The sequence below is a fragment of the Hesperophylax consimilis genome, chromosome 22 (genome assembly GCF_061612785.1).
Source record: "Hesperophylax consimilis isolate HC1 chromosome 22, BYU_Hcon_1.0, whole genome shotgun sequence".
NCBI lineage: Eukaryota > Metazoa > Arthropoda > Insecta > Trichoptera > Limnephilidae > Hesperophylax > Hesperophylax consimilis.
Window position 1 is genome coordinate 8,666,399 of NC_142857.1, and position 22,217 is coordinate 8,688,615.

At 36.3% G+C, this 22,217-nt stretch overlaps 2 protein-coding genes across 2 annotated transcripts in view; both read right to left on the reverse strand.

Annotated features, from left to right (window-relative positions):
• Positions 1 to 2,500, reverse strand: part of SppL (signal peptide peptidase-like protein) — a 64,204-nt gene extending 61,704 nt beyond the window's left edge. Inside the window, exon 1 of the mRNA XM_089645501.1 lies at positions 2,343 to 2,500. The gene's annotated coding sequence lies outside the window, so the exon portion shown is untranslated. The remainder of the gene's footprint in view (positions 1 to 2,342) is intronic.
• Positions 2,501 to 13,433: 10,933 nt separating this feature from the next.
• Positions 13,434 to 22,217, reverse strand: part of 14-3-3epsilon (tyrosine 3-monooxygenase/tryptophan 5-monooxygenase activation protein epsilon) — a 63,470-nt gene continuing 54,686 nt past the window's right edge. The window contains exons 2-5 of the mRNA XM_089645131.1: positions 19,248 to 19,402; positions 16,947 to 17,102; positions 14,484 to 14,823; positions 13,434 to 14,401 (exon numbers count right to left, since the gene is read on the reverse strand). Coding sequence (XP_089501257.1) covers positions 14,349 to 14,401; positions 14,484 to 14,823; positions 16,947 to 17,102; positions 19,248 to 19,402 — 704 coding nt within the window. The 3' untranslated portion in view covers positions 13,434 to 14,348. The remainder of the gene's footprint in view (positions 14,402 to 14,483; positions 14,824 to 16,946; positions 17,103 to 19,247; positions 19,403 to 22,217) is intronic.

Consider the following 22,217-nt stretch of genomic DNA (forward strand, 5'->3'; position numbering starts at 1 on the left):
GGGTGAAAGGTAGAACAACCAATGAAGTAAAATATATCAGGGACCTTGGGGTAACACTGGATGTTAAATTAAACTTTATCCAACACACTGATGACATCATTAACAAAGCCAATAAAATGCTGGGATTTATAATTCGCATAGCAAAACCCTTCCACAACATAAACACTATATTCCCTTTACACCTCATATATTCGCCCGCACCTGGAACACTGTACACCGATTTGGACTCCTTTATACCAAACCCATATTGAAAGAATTCAAAAACATCATTCATTCATTTTAAAACACATAAATTATAAACTAAACTTACACTTCTCAAATTATACTGAATCCATTAAATTTCATAATTTTAACTCCCTCCAAACACGACGTCTAATTTTTGATCAAATCTTATTGTTTAAAATCCTAAATAATGGTCTGGACTCACCAGAACTAACCAATTTAATAAATCTTCATATTCCGTCTAGATCAACCTGACAATCTGATTTATTTTATCTACCCTCGTGTAGAACAAACATTCGAAAAAATTCCCCAATTCCTCGTATATGTGCACAATATAATACAAAATTTTACAGCATTGACATTTTTGGTAATAACCTAAAGAAATATCGATACGAAGTAATGCGTACGATCGATTATTAATATGAGAGTATGGAATGTATCGGGAGCATCTCCTATCCTCTTCCTATTTTCCTCTTCCTCTCCCTTTCCTTTAACACCAAATTAATTTTAAGATATTAAAACTTCATTTCCAATGAACTTTAGCATAATAAACTTCTGTGGCTTGACTTCAGTTAACTTGTATATTTATATCTATTATTGGATATTATGTAAAAGCTGTTTGTTTCTTACAAATAATTAAACAACCCGTCCCGCCGAAAGTGTATTAATACCCATTTTTTTTTAAATAACACATAGTTTCAACTTAATGACTACAAGAAGTAACTATTTATGACGGGAGAGATGGTAAAAGATGCTTCAAAGTTCCAATTTTTCTCAAAGTTAAAAATTTTACATGAAACTTTTCGGCCACTTTACCCTTTTTTATGTGATTTGTAAAAATACGGAAAATAATAATTATAAACATTAAAAGTGCATAATCAAGTTCAATAAACTGTGAAATAGATTAATTTCAAAGTTATAAAACTGGATAATAAATTATAAATGGGTGAATGTGAAAAAGCGCACATCAAATAAAAAACATTGATAAACTTGTTGAATTCTGCTGTAGGTACGCTTAATATAAATAGCACTTGGTTTCAACATAATTACTACAAGAAATAACTATTTGTTTGGTGGGAGATGGTAAAAGATGCAATAAAGTTCCATTTTCCTCAATCAATAAGTTTGAAGGTTAGGAAATATGCACAAATTATTTAAATAACCCAAACTAATTAAACCTAAAAATCTATATTGTGCATGTTTACTTACCCCTGACTTAAATAGTTGTCTCCACTAGATATTTAAGTTGAAATCAAGTGTTGTTTTATTAAAGAGTCTTTGCATGTAGCGGAATTCGACAAGTTTACCAAAACATTATTTTTGAGAAACTGATTTTAATTGAAAGTTAATTTAAAGTTAGACATATAGATACGTTTGTGGCAATATTACGAATTACAACTGTATCCAAATTTGACTATAATATATGTAACACAAATAATAATTTAATCAAAATATGTCTAGTTGCTGGAATTCAACCGGGAAAACGAAAAGAATTTCATAGAAAGCATTTAACTGATAATTTTCACAGCTAAATAAAAAGCTTGCTTGACGGCGAGAGAAATCAGATTCAAACACCGTAAAATTACTTCAGCTGTCATTTCAATTTCTCTTATCTTAAACAAAATTCAAATGAAGGCTAATTTTATTATTGATAAATAAATGTTTATTTATCAATTAATCTATAAGATAAGGAAAACGTAAACACAAAAAAATACACAAACATTAAAGATAATTTGGACGGCAATTAGGCCGCGATCGTATATTTCGGAACTACTTTTTGTGTTATATAAAAAGTCAGCGGTCTAGTTAAGAAATACTAGTGCGATAAAATCTAAATAAGAAGAATCATTTTATAAGAAACTTCGTTCACTGGAGATGATAAACTAACATTTGGTGTAGGAACAATGAGGTGAAAGGTACGCGTCATACTATGCAATTGACAATTCTGTAACGGCTCTATTTGGAGCATTATAACTGGCCATTACAACTATACATATACATTACTATCAATTGAACGAATATATTGAAGATGTGCAGTCCAACTCAAGACAAATTGGACAAAATATAACATAATATTAAGCCTTTCATGCACCTGACACAATGTTTACAAAGAAGCTTACCTGGAAAATCGAGCTTTGCCCACTGGTGTAGGGATCGTCAGCCATGTGTTTTCATGATTATTAACTGAGACTTAATGGTTGCTTTTAGCAATAACTTAAGTAAAAAAGGAACACTTATAAACGAAAAACACTACATTCGGTGCTCCACTGACGGATATACGGCGGCCATATTTAATTGAATGTGAAGATGTTGCAAGCTTTCGGATAGCTGCTTTAATAGTGTTGTCTTTAGAAAAAAAATCGTTCGTTAAGTACCTACCAACATCGCATCTAACGAAAGGGGAAAAATCATTTAATTTTTAGAAGTTGTGAACGGGGGCCTCCTGCGTGGAGTTAATGTAAATAAAAGTTACACACATGTTTTAACTCTACTAAGGGAGTTAATAATTACTACTATTCAAGTTAAAGAAAAAATGAGGAACGAGTAAAAAAAAAGAAGTTACTTAGTTACAAAACACTCTTAAAATTTATTTAATAAAAATGTATAAAGAAGGGTTAGTCTTAATCTAGCTTAATACTAGTCGTAAATTATACTTCTTATCTGGAACCGCGGATCTCCACGTTCGCACTTATCACCGACAACACAAGCGGCAACTTGGATTGGATCCGAAGGGCGGAATTAGTCCAGCCTGGGCCAAGGCTCCGAAGGGCGGAGTCGGCAGGCAGCGACTCCTGAGAGGGCAGCTACAGTGAATCCAGCATGTCTAGAAATGTATTAAATTGGAACTAAATTTTTCATTACTATGGCAACACCGAATTAGTTGCTTTGTCTATGACGTTTCGTATGTCTGTCATGTTATGGTCATGTTCATAAATATACCACTCTCTAGATCGATATCTTCCGGCTTTTTGTATCCAACAGAATTATACAGTACTTTACCACAGATATACAAGCAGTACCTACCGTGCGGAGCAGAGCAGTAGACAAGGTAGAGGAAACTCAAGGCCATTTCAAAAAAGATGCGACCATAGACAACATAATTGCTCTCAGCCTACTCTATTCATTCACTAGCACAAAAAACTATTATAAAAATAAAAATGTCCTTGAAGCAGAAAAATGTCGAAATGTTTTCCAAGGGCAAGGTTCATCTGACTAAGAAAATAAACTTTTACAGTGCATTTCCTTAAGATGAAACTTGTTAATCTGAGAAGAAGACACCCAAAATGACAAGAAATTTGCAAAAACACTGAAGAAAATTTCCAAAACATGATTGTCCGACAGTACGACGAAAAATTCCGACATTTTTCAGCCTCATGAACTCATGGTTACATATGTTTAAAAATCTTTAATTTCACCAAAACAATAAGATAATACAGGATAACACTAATCAATAACATGAATAAGTTTATCGATATAATAAATAACATTTATACGTTGTGGAGGAAGACATATGTCAAGTATCAAGCATTGTTCAAAAACCCGAACGAATAACCTAAAACTGTTAATTCACTTTAACTCTTAAACCCTACCACTCTGGGAATGTAATTATTCCTACCACGGGGTACTGAAGTACCCCGCTCAAAAAAAATTAATAAAATAGAAGTTTTTGATATTTCTTTAAATATTATTTTTATTATGGCAAAGTAATATGAAAAGACAGTAAAATTTATTAATAAAAACTAATAGACATATTTGCCTTTACGTGAAGGACTGATTTTGTAAAGATGGTCAGCACAAATATGGCGGCGACAAGTGTTACAGACAGATCAAGATTTTATGTCCTATGTGCGCGGACAAAAGCAGCAGCGACCAGGTTTGGGATTATCAGGGACCGGCCTATGATCTTCAATATAAATATTCAAGACTGCACGTATAGTTTCTCTGAAATCCCGGGGTAAACTTGGCCTTTGTAATTTTGCTCTCATATGAGGCTTTATGAGTGCCATTGTCAAACTCTTAGAAATCCACGCCGCTTGGTGATTTTCTCTTTATCAATGTTAGTTGACAGCTTGAATAAGACCCAAGAGTTGACATCAACAGCATTTAGCAACCCGTAGAAGAGATACATGGGCCACCTTTTGGTCTTCCTGGACGTCGAGTACTTCTTACAAAGTTGGTTGAACACATCCACTCCGCATTTGGTTTTATAAGGTACACTTCATTATCCTTGTCAGGGCTGTCATGCATGGTGGACAACATGATTACAAATTTCTTTTTAGCTGACTTCAGAGGACAATACGACAAAAGTGTGAGAGGTCCGTCGTAGGCAAACCTTGATGTGCATCTCTCTCGATTTTTAGTGTCCAGAAAAACCGGAGGAATTTATCGTTTATTTTTCAATATAGTTCCAACTTATGTTATCTCTTTTGCCAGTAATTTCTTGGCTGTGGGTATAGACGTGAACCAATTGTTAATTGTCATATCTCATTACACTGCATACACTCTCATTACATTCATAACACATTATTAGTCCATGAATGTCTCGTTATTGGGCGCAGGCCCTCCCTATCAACACTGTTACCTAACCATTATCACAAAATAAAGTAAATTATAAATAATGTGTAAACTTACCAGAGAGATATCGAAAAACAACTTCAGTAATTCAAGTATAACTGGAAGGAAGAAGTAACACTATTCCTACCACGGGGTACTGGGGTACCCCGGAACACCTGTGGACGCGAATGCACTTGCCGGGCGGTCACGGCTTTCTGTCGGACTTACGTGCCAACTATCGAGAGTAGATTAGCTAGAGCGATTTTTGCAACAGTGCAATATTGTTAAAATTGTCGATATTTTAAACACCAGGGGGGTACTCCAGTACCCCAGGTAGGGTTTAAGAGTTAAACTTGAACTTACGTAGGTAGGTTGAATATAATATGTTTGTAACTCGCTAACACTATACTGGCTTATATTGTATTTTTATCACGAACAACTTTAACACGCAATATTTTCGACGGAAATGATAGTATTTCGGCAGAAAATGACAACCCGCGTGTATAAATAAACCACTCTCATCTGTCAAACGGCAAAATTCCATCATCTCTTTCTGTTACACGAGTCATTATGGTAGAGAGCGAGAGATCAAACCAATCCTTCTGTTCTCACCAATGAGATCTGAGCTTTTAGCCATATTATTCGTTTTCTATAAGAATTTTGAGGTGGGCGTGGCGGTTTCAAATGAGTTTCAAGGCCAAAGCTTAGTTAAATGCCCCTGGTCATGTTGCTCCGATTTACTGTCTTAAATCCGTGTATGATCCGCTCATTTAATAATTATTTTTTCATTGTTTGCCTGTATATTGTTTGAATTTAATTAAAATGAACAAACCGATACGTAGTGGTGCAAGAGAAGTTATATACAGCGTTTTTCAACGCTGCCTAGCCGAATATCGCGCGAAGATGCTCCTATCTAATTTAGAAGATGTTTACAAACGAACTGCAGAAATGACTGGTACGTAGTATAGTTTTTTTAATAAATTTCATTAGTATTAGAAGATTTATGCCAATTTTCGAGCGATTATAACCGTTACAATCTGATTTGAGGTTATGCTTAACAATCCGAATTTGACATTTCCTTTTGACAGTTCATATGAGGCCACAGGAAAAAGGGAATAACTCAATTAAAAAAAAAAATTTGCAACTTCTTTAAACTCATAGAAAAGTAACTTTTTTCTTAATTTTATCTTTCTTTCTTTCTTTCTAAATGAATATTATCTAGTATGTGTTTTTTTAAGTATAATTTTTTTCTATAATACTAATTTTAATGATGTTTTTCACACACAGGAAAATCTGAATCAACGGTAAGACGAATCGTCAAGGAAGGGGAAAAGGCAGACGGAAAATTTGAAACACCGGGAAAACGGAAAATAGGACGCCCTAAAAAAGAGTTGGATGATTTTGATATTTGTGCCATTCGACAAAAAATTCATTTTTTTTACATAGTGCGAAAAGAAGTCCCAACTTTAAGAACATTACTAACTGTACTCAAAGAAGACATTGGATTTGATGGTAGCCGGGAATATTTAAGAAGAATTTTGCATTCCATCGGCTTTGTTTATAAAAAGTGCAAAACAAACAGAAGTGCTCTTATTGAAAAAACAAATATTGCGGCGAAAAGAGAGCATTACTTAAAAATTATCATGGATAACCGAAATTTACCTGAAGAACTGCAAAAAAATATTATTTACTTGGATGAAAGTTATATCCATTCATCCTACAAGCTAAAGAAATGCTGGCAATCTATGGATGTGACAGGAGTTCAACACGATATTTCAAAAGGTAAGCGCTGGATCATTGTTCACGCTGGAAGTGAAATGGGTTTTGTCCCTAATGCCCTATTAATTTTTAGTGGAACAAACAAAAAAGAGGATTACCATTCTGAAATGAATGCACATAATTTTAAAAAGTGGGTTGTTGAGAAGCTCATACCCAATATAGCAGAGCCCTCCATTATTGTCATGGATAATGCGCCTTATCACAGTGTTGTGAGAAACAAGGCACCAACAACCTCAACGAGAGTTAATGACATAAAAGCATGGTTATTACATAACAACATTGTTTTTGACAATTCATTAAGGAAACCATCATTGTTGGCTCTGGTTAAAATGCATAAGCCAGAGCCTGTATATGATATTGATGAAGTATTAGGAGAGCATGGTCACACGGTTGTAAGGCTTCCCCCTTACCACTGCGACCTTAACCCGATTGAGCTAATTTGGGCACAGGCCAAACGAAAAGTTGCATCTCAGAATATTGGAAACACGGTCAATATAAAAGAGCTGACAGAAAATGCTTTTAATAGCATAAGTGCTGATGATTGGAAAAATTGTTGCAAACACGTGATGAAAATTGAGGCAGAATATTATGCACGAGGCAGTACTCTGTATGATGATATCGATGAACTGATAATACGTTTAGATGAAGATGAAGATACGGAAGAAGAAGAATCGCATGAGGACGAAGATAATAATTACATGTCAGGTGTTGAATTAATAGACTCAGATTTTTAAATACCTTTTGTACCTACGTTTTTATAGCGAAATAAACGCCCACTTAAGACTTGTTTTGTTTTATTTTACTTCCATTTAAATTACAGTTTTTTGTGCAAAATTTTTGAAAATACAAATACGTTATGAAATATGCATTTTGGCTGAAGTGTTTTTTTTTTAACATACATTCATTGTCCTATGAGCCATCTTGGTGTTGCCATTTAAAACCTAGAAAACGATTGCAGCGCCATCATTTGTTTTCTACACTTAAATGTCGAGCTGTACCTGGTAGGAAGATCCTCGGCTTTTTTAGCTCGTAGAGACAGTGAAGATTAGTTTGTTGTCTTTCAGGCATCAACGAATACATGTTATAAAAAATATCCAATTTTTATCTAAGTGTTATTTTTAATATTTATAAATAGTAAATATTTTTAAGTAAGTTTACCACTAAAGAGCCTTTTTTAAACCTGACGTTACCTACTTACCTTATCATCACAGGAGAGTAAATACCTACCCTTCCTAAAGTGCCCCCCCCCCCCCCCCCCCCCTTAAACAATTATAATCAAACAAAAATAATTAATTTCATATGCAATTTTATTTTCTTGACCATCCCCCCAAAACCAAAACCTGGCTCGCCCGTGGTTGGAATGCCTAAGCTCAGGTTGTAGGATTTGGATTGTTTGAAGCCATGGCGTATATAAGGGGGGGGGGGGGAGTTCACCCCCATCGGCCTCACTATTATTGTGCAGGAAAAAAGAGAATAGTATTCATAGAAAATACGACAACATTATCTGCACCATTTCTTTTATCAATGTGATGTAGATAATATGTTGTGGTAAGTAGAAGTCCCAAAAACCTTTGTAATAAATCTTCCAACCCCCCCCCTACTTTTTTCCTTTGCAATTTAAATGCTATAGCTACACCCTTAGTTTGAAAGCAGACACTGCAGCCGTAGGTATAAAAACTAGATGGAAACAGGTAAATAAGTTATATTAGCGGCAATCGTCAAGGTACTTACAGTCAGTTACAAGTGAGTAGCCTGCGAACGTCCCGCGCACCGCGCCCCGCCTCCTACCCTACCGCGCCACTGCAGGCCACGGACCTACTCTGCCCGGCGTTGCACGAACCTTAAAGGAGAGGCTATGGATAATCATCAACTCCGCGGGATTACATTAGCGCTTTGGTCTTGGCTACCATCCCTGGCTTGCGCTACCCATGCGCCTATGCCCTGCCACATCACACCAGGTCAATTATACCTTAGGCTATCCTGCTTCACACTGGAGTACTAGGAAGACTCAATGTCTTCCCAGTGAACGCAGTGTCGAGCCACCGACTTTATCGCCTTGACCACTCCACCAATGTCATCGCTGCTTACATCTGATGTTGCTCTTCGACATGGAGGATTGAAGGAAGTGATGTTGAAAATGTCAATGGTTAATGCAGAATCATTAAGCAATCCAGTGGCTCTATTGATTGGCAGAACGCATGGTCCTTAGAACAGATCTACAAAGTTATCTGTGCTAAGATGGACTATTTTAAAAATAATCATCTTTTTCCTGTGTTCACCATAATATTATCTATGCCCGTAAGCGCACATACAAGTTTGCAGATCTGTACTTACTTGTTGCAAAAATGTTAACTTCTCAGATTCATTCCTCAAGCATACATAATATTTATATCCTCCCAAAAAGAATTATCAGAATATTGAGTTAGAATACAAAATTAAATCCTTACGCACATACGTTGCTCTGCCAATATCTAAATTATGTATCAATGCATAATATTGTATATTGCCCAGCAAGTAGCTGAATGGACTAATGGGTTGAGTTCCCACCAGGCTACTTGAGACGATCAGCGGAAGAGCGATCCAACCAACAAAAATTTTAGAACATCGTATTGAAGCCACATTGGCACAATTTTAGTTTTCACTTATTTCAAAGGATGGCACTATATAATATTGTTCTTACATTACTAAATAAGTGGCTTATCTTTAACAATCTTATGTTTTCGATTATGAATTTTTGTTGGTTGGGCCACTCTTCCGTTGAGCGCCTCATTTGTAGCCCAGGAATGTTAATCTTTCTTTTAAAATAAAGATCTAATGAAAAATAATTGATAAGCCACTACCCCACAGCAAAATTTCATTTTGTAAAGACCAGTACGAACTACTTTAGAGTCTGTAATAATAATGTTAAGATTTTATGGTAAATAAATGGTCTAACAGTTCATTTGCCTGTCTGTTGCTTGAGCTATCTAATCTTTGAATCTCACACCCACAGCAACAGTCGTTGCTTCATTAAAATCCACCGTGGCATATATGGAGGTGCGCACACGTGGCACCAGGGTGACTTTTTGGATTTCGAAAGTCATCCAACTGTCGCGGCAGTCAAAGTCGCTTGTGTGCACCTAGGCTTTTATTGCACAAAGCAAACTTAAGATTTGTAAGGTTTTTTTTTTATTTTTATTTTATTACAAGATAATACATTACAAAATGATAACAAAGTAATAATGTATTATTCCCAATGAGTTTATAAAACTCATTTCGGGAAAGACAACATTAGAAAGGACAAGGCAAATAAATAAAATACATTAAAATAAATAAACGCAGATGTTATTATGGAGTACCAGAGAAAGATTGTTTAAGAGCTTTTGTCAATGTTTTTTTGTCAGTTGCCGGAAGTTTTAAATGACTAGGTAATGCGTTATATTGTTTATGTGCAATGTATTGTAAGGAGTTAATTCCAAATTTGGTCGTGTAAGTAGATGACGATAAATGTATTTGATTTTGTGATCGTGTTTTGTGCTGGTGTATGTCAGAATTAAAGAATGGTTTAGTGTTGGTGTGTGAGGAGTGTTTAATTATTTGTAGAATGGCAGTTGTGATGTTATACTTTGGCAGGACTGTAAAGGGAAGTACATATTTGTGTCTGTGAGAAAGGTAATTTGTGCAGGAAACCAACAATCTCTCCAAATACAGATTTTTGTGCAATAAAAATATCTTAAGTAGCCACACCCCAACGGCATAAATATGCAGATCTGTTGTAGTCATATGTTAATTCATAATTGTTAATCCCAAAATTTAACCCTGTATCCGCGTTTACTGGATGTAATTTGTACCAAATGATTGTTTGTATACAAACATATAATTATACTTTTGGTTTAAAAAAAACATAGGCCAAGAATAAGACTGCTACAAGCAGTGACTGCATAGTTCTCAGAAAAAAAACATTGCATAAATACAGAGCTGTAAGTATTTCGAATATCGACTGCATAAATAAACCACTCACATCGACTGCTTGTAGCAGTTTGTGTATGGTAAAGGTGAAGCCTATATACTAGAACAGATCTCTCAAAGATACTTTCGTACTTAGTATTTGTTCTTAAGAATCGCGCGTCTTGCAAGTCTTTTGCATCCCGTATACACAATACTTACAGACGCGCAAGATGCATAATGAGGGGAGTGTTTCTCTAATCCAAATATACCGAAAAAACACGCGTAAAAAATGTGGGGAATTATTTCCTTGAAAATTCTCTTGCTACCTGCCCCCTTCCCTCCATGAATTTTAAAATATTGTGGGGAATAAGTTTTCTTGATATTCTCCAGCCATCCTGCCCCCATTTTATTTTTTATAAATTTAATTTAGATTAAATTTGATAATATTATTATTAAGTTCTGCAAGTGTTTTAGTTTAGTGTTTAATTTATAAAAATTAAATGGAGTTCTACGAATTAAACACAAAAACAATAAATAAAAATATCCTCCCCCCAGATTCGAAAAATGATTGTGGGAATCAATATGTAGAAAATTTGTGGGGAATTGTCATGGCCAGATATTCTCTAGCAGCCCCCCTGCCTATGGATTCGAAAAATTATTGTTGGGAATCCAGCACTGAGTAAGCAACACCTAACACAAAAAAAAAAATTGGCATACCATCACTTGTAAATAGGTACAAGTACGAAATACTAGGGAACAGGTACTTGGAATAAGTATTTACATATTCTCACTTGTACCAGTTTTTCCAAGTATCAAGAAGGGCTATTACCACTCACCTCTATGGTAGTCTTAGAGAGGTTTGTACGTATTTCATCAGTGATGGTTCTCCTCCTTCTCACCCGTGGCAGCTCAGTCACAAAAATGGGGAGTACGCTAAATTTTCTTCCAGTCTTATCTATAGTCAACTGTAAACTAAAGTGGCGCCATCTCACGGAAGAGTTGAAAAGGCATTGGTGAGCACAGTTCATGTTTTGGAGAAATTTCAATACTATTGTCAACATCCATGCTCTGTGCGTATAGATAATTGGTGTCCCCAGGTGACATTTCTCGATGAGCGATATGGAATTCGCTCGCAGCACGTGACTTATGAGACGTGATAACAAAAACGAAAATTTGACCTGGTCAAATTTAATTTAATATTTTTATAGTTATCATCATAGTCATTTGTTTTGATTTTCGGTAGTTTTACTATCGGGTTGATAATTATTATTTTCAGATTGACTGAAATTTGAGTGCGTTGCTGTCTCTCCTTAACGCTAGCCGCAACTGATTCTTATACATCTTTTATGATAAATATATTATGTAGAATGTGACGACGCATACAACCCCTGTGTGGAACTTCTATATTTCCAGTGTTAACTATCCCGCAGTCAAGGGAGTAGGTAGTACCCAAAATTACTATCCTCCTTATATTAGCTTAAATACTTGACATATCATTTTAGTATTTTACATATTTCTGCGCAAATACATAAATTACAATTAATATTTTTGTTTAAAAGTCAAAATTATTATTGTCATTGATAATTTTGACTTTATTTTTTTGCAATTGTTTTAAATAATCATTTCCTGCATTATTTTCGGGTATATTTTTTATATATATGTATGTAAAAGCCTAGGCGTGAAATAAATAAATAAATAATTGGGATTTCTATAGTTTAAAAGCCCATAAGACAGAAAAATGCTTGGGGTCGTTAGCGACCCACTTGGTTACAGACGTTTTGTTTGGTATCTCGGTCTGTCAAGAGTTAATCAAAATTGCTTTTCTGTTTGCAGATATTAGGTGAAGAGTACTGACGAATTGAGTGGAAGAAAAAGACGGCAATGTTTGTTTGTATTTTATTTATTAATTTAAGTGCGATTGAATTTGGGAATCAGAACAGAGGTAAAGGAAAATAACTGTATTTTCTACCATTTACAGCAAAGTAACAAATGTCCATGTTTAAATTAATTATACAAGAGAGATGTCATCATATAGCGGAGTCAAGCCCAGCTGTAGTGGACACTTCATATAAAATCATCATCACTCACAATAAATGCAAAGAGGGCCTAGGACACCGGGCATGTCGCTCGAGTCTCTCAAGGGAACGCGGACACTGCTAGTGCAAGCGGGTTCCACTAGCCCTCCTTTTGGTCTCCCATTGCCTTGAGATGTCCCAAATGCCCCGACAGTGACAGTGACAATGACCAAATGGGCAACACAACTATAATAACACACACAGTCGGTTACATGATCCGACAGATATTCAAACTTGCAGAAGAAACACTCATACAAGCTTCTTTCCGGGTGGCCAGAATGCAAATACATACTTGGTTTGCTTGTTTGTTTGTCTGTTTGTTTGTTTGTTTGGAAGAGGACGACTGAGTGAAGTGCGGCTGAAGGGCGGTGGGAGGTGAAAGGGAAGGTTCGAGACCGGAGGTAAGTTGGAGGGAAGCGACAGGCGCCGGCATCTGCTGTCCACTCACACACGCCCCTAACACTTGCACACAGACAAACGTATACACATACAACGAGTAGTAAGCGACACCTGATAATAATACAGTGTACACCAGTACTTACAATAATGAATTGTTAATGAATCCACAGATGATATTTATTATAATATATATATAACAGTGAGGCCGAGCGACACACAGGTCCCAGGGGGGATTCTTATTGCAAAATGACTGACATTGCCATTGTTCCCGGGTGTGCGCAGACTACGATGGTATAGAATACAAGAGGTTGGTTGGTAGGTAGAAAAGTATAGAAACGCCCTTCCCGGCACAGCACTACTCGCGTTGGTTGGTTGCTTGCTTGCTTGGAATGTGAAAGAATCGCGCGGGGATAAGATCAGAAGGGGGGCTCGGCGCAGGCAGCAGGCACCCGGCACCCGCTCCTCATAAAAAACAACTTTTCCAATATGTAAAAAAAAGTTTGTATTTATTATGAACTTTTTTAAACACTATCAATTCACACATGTATTTTTTTTTAATAAAATTTCAGTATACACAAGTCCACATATTTCTACAGGGAATGATTTGAATCAATTAAAATATGAGCTGATATGCTAGATACCTACACATGTATAGTATAATAGAGCACAAATGAAGCCGAGGGTTTGTTAACGAGTCACTAGCACAATGCACAATGCGCAATGTGCAGTTAGCAGTTTGGTGGTGTGAACAGCAACAGTGGTAACATACTATCGATGCACCCAAATCAGGAAACAGCAACGTAAGGTACAGTACAGTACAATGTAATCAATCATTTGCTTTCTCCTTAAAACACCATGTACAAATAAAGACAATCCTAACATTTAAACATTACAATTAAAATGTTTATTTCTACCATAATACTGAAAAAATTGATACAATGTTTGGCTTCTGGCCTCAAAAAGCTTACCAAGATCCGTCTGTTATTTTACATACTGAAATCTGAATGTATAAAATGTAGCGGTAAGCGGTTACAATAATTTAGTAATACATACAGCTCCCCTTCTGAACTATTCCTGAACTGTCGTCTTGTCCCATCACAAAACAATGAGAATGGGGCCAAAGAATAACGTGTGGTTTATGCGAGTGTTTTATTATTTTTTTTGAGTCGTCGAGGGATAACTTTCAACACCGACAATACAGAAACATACGAACATTATATATATTTGTTATGTATATATAAGTATGGTTTTGCCTGTTTTCCCTGAAATTGTGTTTTATATGTTTTTGCCTCTGAGAGGTAAAGTCCATGATGTAATATCTTTACACTGGCACTGAGGGCTGGGCCTTAAGCTAAGTGTTTCTGTATAAAGTTACTGCGGCCGCCTGCTGCATTACGACACATCCTGGTCCTCGGCTTCCTGCGTCTCCTTCTGCTCCGTCTCACCTGAGAACAGAGAACACCGCATTAGTACACAATGCCATATGCTAATAATATACACTTATTGGCAGTCAGATGTCTATCGTACCATCGCCCTGCATGTCCGAGGTCCACAGCGTCAGGTTGTCCCTCAGGAGCTGCATGATGAGTGTCGAGTCCTTGTAGCTCTCCTCTGACAGGGTATCCAGCTCTGCGATGGCGTCGTCGAAGGCAGCCTTGGCCAGGCGGCAGGCGCGGTCGGGGCTGTTGAGGATCTCATAGTAGAACACCGAGAAGTTGAGCGCCAGGCCCAGGCGGATGGGGTGGGTGGGGGGCAGCTCCGTCATGGCGGTCTCGCTGGCAGCCTTGTACGCCACCAGGGAGTTCTCCGCCGCTTCCTTCCTGTCGTTGCCGGTGGCGAACTCTGCTAGGTAACGGTGGTAGTCTCCCTGAAAACAACACACATTTCATTCATGGCTACTAATTACTTTCAGCAAAAGAGTGTGAAAGTTGGAGTTTACAAGACATAGACGGCTCTACTGTAGATAGATCTTAGAGGTTAGAGTTATCCGACAGATATCGGTAGTATGTATACAGGGTCACCCCTTCATGGTGAGTACAAAGGTATGGGCCGTCCTACACACATGTGCCTGATGCAAGATCCATTCACAATAAACTAAGTATCCAGTAAATGGTACTATCCATTTCGACAGTACTAACAACCAATATTGGATGTGTAAATAATTGGTCACCTTGCATTAGAGAAACTTTTTTACAGCCTTAACTTTGTGTAATATTACGCGGCGCGTGAGGTCAGCACAGTGAAAAACTTGACTTATTATCGCATTTGTTTGGTTAAAACGGTCTTAAACCAAGCTCTTAAATAGGCGTGCAAGAATCCAATTAGTAAAACGGTTACTGTTTTGGGGAGCAAGAAGTACAGAGTTCCTTTGATATTTTGCATAAATCACTGTTTACTTCATTGGAAAAATATATTAAGCAGCTTTAAAGTGACCAATTTGCACATTCAGCATTGGTTATTGGAACTGTTGATTTGTGAAACATGACACTTCATTGCAACACATTTAATTAACTGAACATTTTACCCGCGCGACTGATTTAGCACACCTGTAATTTGGAAAGTTAAGCCCAAGGCGCAGCCGACACCACAAGCGTGTGACTGAGCGGCACCCAAAATTCAAATCAAATAGTACTCAACCCGGGTTTAAAATGGGCTTATTCTTTATTCTATTGACATTAATCTGTAGAAATATTTAAGAAGAAATATCTTTATTTCATCCAGCAAGGAGTCAATAAGGATGTCTCTCTCGCTTCAGTTTTGTTAATTTTATTTTATATTTTGTCTCCATCATAAATGATGACCATAATTTTAGTATGGGATAGTTCCGTAGCTAGGAAGGCTAATTGACATTCTTTAGATTACATAATTGTTATAAAAAATTCCAAGGTTTCAGAACAAGATGTCAAAATCAAGCCGCACACCGCAGATGTCCGAGTTGATTTATTGAGCGGTGTTATAGGTTAGGTAAGTCAGGAAGGAGGTTGATTTGATTTATTAATGACTTTTTATATTGAGACTGCAAATTGTAATTTAGCATGTTTGGTGGACCTTACAAGATTAATGGCTGCGCAAGGAGTCAATAAATAAAATTCTGTCCCTAAATAGTTTTCATAGCATTGTACATAATTACATACTACATGAGAGAGTTTGGTTATTACCCATGGCTGTTTCCAACAGCATTTATCTCGGGAATGCTGGGTGTATGCAGCCTTAGTTCCAGAAGGGATGTTGCATTACTCCTGATGGCGTAGAAGCTTCTAAACGGTTTAGTATCAATACCAGACATTATGGCTAAAATAGGATTCTATGTCTCGGATAATTTTGCGCGAGGCCGCCAACACAGGCTTTTGATTCTTCCTAGGTGCAGAACTAACTTACCAATGGTGATGCCCTTGGGAAGAATCACTAGGTTAATTAACTGCCTCGCAGGAAATGTGGATATTTTCCACATGTCCTACAACGTATTTAAACGTGAAATTAATATATTATTCAAGACTTAACATTGTAAACCTAAATTTGAAACATTTTTTTTTGTCCCACTTGTAAATGTATTTGCTAATCACTTTTTTGTCATCGTTAATTACCGATATTGCAATGTACTGGTATATACTGTTATTGCAAATAAATAAATAATAATGTTTGCTTTTAGATAAAGATACAATAGCAGTTCTAATTATTGTAAAAGTCTACAGTTATCGAACATTGTATTTGTTAAATATTAATGACTTCTGATTGGCATTTATTTTTCGCGACAATTTTCCTAATATTTAACTAGTAGTAACTCAAATAGATCCTTGAGATATCCTTCTATTTCAGAGAGATTGTTACATCCAAAAAATATAGAGAAAAAAAAGACTTCACAACCGTTGGAAAAAGCAGAGAAGCTATTGTATCGGGATTACAATAGCACTAAAGGGAATAATATGCAGTGGAAACATTGGAAGGATATGGGGAGGTTGGTTATGAGTGTTAAGAATGAAAAGTACAAACCTTCATTTTGTAATAGAACACTTTAGATTCTCCACTAGTTGCGCAAGGAATGAGGTGATTATCCAGTACATTGAGGATGTCGGAGCAAATGTCTTTTAGTTCCTTTTCCACTTGACTACGGTAAGCTCTGATCATTGATAGTTTATCTTCGGCACCCTGAAATGTAAAAAATACAAAGTTAAACAAACACACAATGCAGGAACAAACTGCTAGTCCTTAAACTCATAGGGGACGGCAAGAAACTACAGCAAATAAAAAAATCATTTTTTGTTAAAGCCAACTAACGTGTAGACAATATTACACTTGATAAAGTGATATTTTCGCCTTTAACTAACCCAGTAGAGGTAATATCTGAAAGCAAAATGAATGTATAAGATCGACACGGCAATTATAGTGCTTTGTACCGTGTACGGGCATAATTCTTCAGCACTGCAGAGCTCTGGCCCCCAGGGTTAACACACAAACTTCTCGAGAATAATTATTAAATACATCCAGTATGTATCACAACATTTATTATATTCGACGGCAGAAAAGCTAATAGACATAACCAACCTTTTTTAGATTTTCACTTTCTAAACTTTACTTAAAAAACTGTGTCGATCTGTATACTCGAGGTTTATATATGATGAAGATTAGTTAATAATGTTTATCATATGCATGCTTTCAGTGTCAGGACCTAAAGCCTGGAATGGACTGCCACATGATTTAAGAATGATTAGACTCGACAGAGTTCAGAGCTAAACTCAAAACTCACCTTTTTAGAGGGTCATTTCCATAGTCAGAAACTTTTTACCTTCACAGTCCTTGACATTGTAAATAACGAAATGTGCAAAAAGTGAAAATATATTTTTTGTAAGCTTTTTAAGGTCATTTCATATTAAAATTCTCCAGCCTTTTAAAAGAAATATCAAGTCTACTCTTGCCACTAATCTTATAAAAAATGTAAAATCAATGTCCAATGTTTTGACTATAGGGTCCCCTGCGTGCAAAGTCGTAAACTTTTTAATAAAAGTGTGTTTATCTGAAGTGACTAACCAGTTAAGTATTATTTTCTGTACCTGTTTGTAAATAATATGTATGTTTTTCTGAATTTGTTTCTAATAATAAAATTAGATAGTTACTAGGAATTCATAATAAATTGTACAGCACTATTGAGGTGATTTTTTCACAAAAACCGCACTATACAAGTTATCCAATTATTATCATTATACATAAACCTAGGTTATACAGATCAACGCTGTTTTTTTCACATCTGAAAGGTCCCTGTTAATCGCCAATTCTAGGTGTGTTTCAGCTTTCTATTAAATTATGATAAGCTGACAAGATTAACAACATGATTGTTATCCCTTTCTGCTGATCACAATTTGTTCAAAAACTGAAACAGAGCCTTGGTAGTCAAGTTTACAAATGCATTGTATTCCCACGAGGGGATCGTGGGTTCAATTTCTCTGTTAGCTAAGTCCTTCATCAAAGCACAAGCAACATTTTCCACATTTTTTTTTTCAAATATTGTCAAGTTATTCATAACCATGTTTGTATTTCTAAAAAAAAAAATGTATGTCAACTGCAACATGTAGTTCCTGCAAACTGTTCCTACCTTACCATGCACCACAATGTGCGGGTGTTAGGCAAAATGTAGGAATTTTCACATTGCAGAAGCACCATCAAGTCTTTTATTTATTTTTTGCTTAGGGTTTTTTTTAAATTAATATCCGAAAGACTCAAGTTTTTTGTTGGTTATTGACACCTGGAAAGAGAAAGCACATTACGAAATTGATCTTTGCTTATTAGTCTAATTAAGGCTGTTACCTCAGAACACTAAAATAAAAAGCAAACTCACCACCCAAAACGGTGATGCAACCTGAGTAAGGTCTAATAATACCAATCTGTTCCTGCTATAACTACTGTCCAAATTCTTAAGTTTTAATTAACTTGTCTTTTAAATGTGAAACTGCACAAAAGAGTCCTAAATGATTCCAACCGTCTGGAGCCATGAGACTATGGCATCCCCAATTGGGGTATGTTGTGAGGCTGAAAGTAGTGGGGAGGGGAGGAAGTTGGGGAAGAGGAAGGTGAGGAAATATATAAATATAATATGAATGAATGTAGATGGAAATAATATAATGTATTAAATGGATACAATATAGTATAAACATTAACGTCTACTTGATTAAATTTTTTTTTTGTTTAAAATCTTAAATCTCCGAAAGTTAACAGCCAATATGAATAGCATTAATGTTTCTATTATTTATGGCAACAAGAGAGCTCTCGGCGCCAGGACCGAGTGTACAAGCGACTGACCTTGTTTTCCTCCTTCTGCTCGATTGAGGAGATGATCCTCCAGGAGGCCCGGCGTGCGCCGATGACGTTCTTGTACGCCACTGACAGCAGGTTCCTCTCCTCAACCGTCAACTCCACGTCCAAGGACGCCACCTTCTTCATGGCCTCGACCATCTCTGAAAGCAAAACAAAATAACCTAATTAGTCAAGTCACCATTATCATTACATCAATCAATCGATCATTGAGTGCTATCACTTCCGTATCATATCTAACCATAATATACTATATTTTAGGTTGTGCATAACCTGCCTAACTAGGCGAACCTGTATTGAGGCAGAATTTTTAGTTAATTATTTCTCCATTTTGTCTATGGTTTGCTTAAAATGTTCAATATGGGTTCCCATACAGCAATCCATTATTTTAGATTACATTATTGTTTACATATTGAAAATACAAATACAGCAAGTTTAAGCACAATACATACTATAATAACTTACAGTGACAAGGCATTTGGTTGGGTTTCATATTGTTTGCATTTACACAATACAAATACAGTAAGTTTAAGCACCGTACATACTGCAATAACTGTCAATGACAAGGAGTTTGGGTGAGGGCACCAGTATAGGCTCGATCATTTGAATAAATCCAAAATTATAATATCCAAAATAATAATTTCAATAGTTCCAACTGCTCCCTACTAAACGGAGCCTGTTAGACTATGGTTGTATGTATAGTCTTAATTCACTAGACGGAAGCCACTAACTGTAACAAATTATTAAGCAGTGATAGTTGCAAGGCCCCTCCTTTGATGTGATTTTCTCACTAAATCGGTGCTATAAAAATGATCCAATCATCATTAATACTATCGCTAATCGGGGTATGTTGTGATGCTGAAGGGTATGGGGGAAGTACCAGGCTATTCAGATCTGGTCACCAAACACGGCTAAAGCTATTTCAAGCAATGTTTCGATTCTGAACGGCGGTCTTTCACAAAGGCGATACTGATAATATCTACCACTCTGGGATAATGGATTTCATGATTTTTCTAAATGAAACTAAATTCTCTGCCTACCCTTGCCTAACATGCCACATGGTCAATGAAAAGGATTTTGAATTAAGTTATTTGTATTACATATATTGAAAAAAAAAAATTGTTTCATGTCAAGGTTAGACATTATAAATAAGGGCTTCTCAACCCTGGGGTAGCTCAAGAAGAATTGATTTATATGTTAGTTAAGCTAATCCACCATAAATTGAATTTCATGAAAAAATTGTCGTGTTGAATTCCAGAATTGGGAACAATGTTTTTTTTCATCAATGACAAAAGAAGCTTCGGTGATCGATGAGAAAAATCGGCACCAAAACCATTTTCATTTGAGAGCCACAATACGAAAATGTTTAAGAAGCTCTGTTTTAGACATATATAACACACGCCATAATTAGTTAGAGTTCAAGGTTGAGGATGAACACGAGGTTGCTGGTATTAATCATTTAATGCCGAATAAATTATTTATGTTCGTATCACGCGGAATTGAAAATACGCCTTAATTAACGCACCAGTGGGTATTTTTTTTAATACACAACTGTACTCTGCCACGTGTTGCTCTGGCTCTGTCTGTCTGTGCCGATAGAGATACAATAGTGCGTGTGCCTTTACGTCCAACAGACGGAGCTGTTTAAAAAAAATATACATGTTTTACCCGTCACAGGTGATATCTGTCTAATATAGGCACACAAAAACACGCGTATTCGAATGCAACATTGTGATTAAATTTCGAAGATATAAGATTTTGAATAAACGAACATTAAACATTTTTATTTATATATAGAAGATGAATTGAAAATGAATGTTAATGGCGGAATTGAAATATTAGTTTAATTAAATCATAGGCATTCGGCGTGGTGATAGCGCCGGAGATTATTATATATTTATTCGTAGTTATAGAAATATCTCGCACAAGATATCGCTTTCGATCTTATCGATACTTTGGAGATATCGCGCGCGAAATTATGCGTAGATATGTAGTATGTATGTAAATTACTAGTGGTTTTTGGCACATCCATTATCGATGAAGATACGGGGGTCATTTTTGCTTTTAGCCGACCGCAAAAATATCTAATGGACGAACCAGAAATCGCGCGCGAAATATTGTGGCGCCATCCGCCGATAAATTTCTGTGCTTTAGCGCAAAATTAGCGGCAGAAGAAAACGAATAAAAAGAACTGAGCAGTAAATATAATCCGACCGTTGTTGCTCCGGGGAAGAATACCGTTTGCCGGAACCATGTTTTAGAAAATCTTTGATGAAACAAAAAAACATTATAAAAATATGTAGGAAAAAAATATTTGAGAAAAGCGTTCAAGGCTGCGAATAACCGGAATTTTGCGTCCATCTAATTACGAGTTCGTTTGACTGGCCATTTTCAAGACCATTCTTGTTTATCCATTCGTTTCTCTAAAAATAAATACAATATAGCATAAAAATAAATACAAAACAAACGAAAATAAATATTTTAGATCATTAAAAAAGTGTCCCAAAATAGCGCTAAAAATAATGAAACATTTTATTTTCACGCACAATGCGTATTAATTGCCATGCTGCCCACGAGCGCGACACAAAAATAAAATGTCCGCTTGCAAAAATAGCGTTGCGAGTCGGATTCGGCCGGGCTAAATAAAGAAGCGAGAGTTGTATTATTTGTCCGCAAATAGTCTCGCATCCAACAACCAATGCCACTGGCGTGGTGTTCCGATTATAGGGCTCTAGCCTAGGTCTACATACACCGGGGCTATGGCTATAGCTACACTATAAGCGAGCAGACGGGATATCATACTGTACTCGATACAGTTGTATGTTTGTTGTACGCACGTGGCCTTCATCTGTGCGATGGATATGGATGTCCACAGTCCACACTTCTCGCTGTGAACAAGATCATGTGCCAGGCTAATGATTGATGCGTCAAGTGACGGAGCCGGCAGCCGACCTGCCT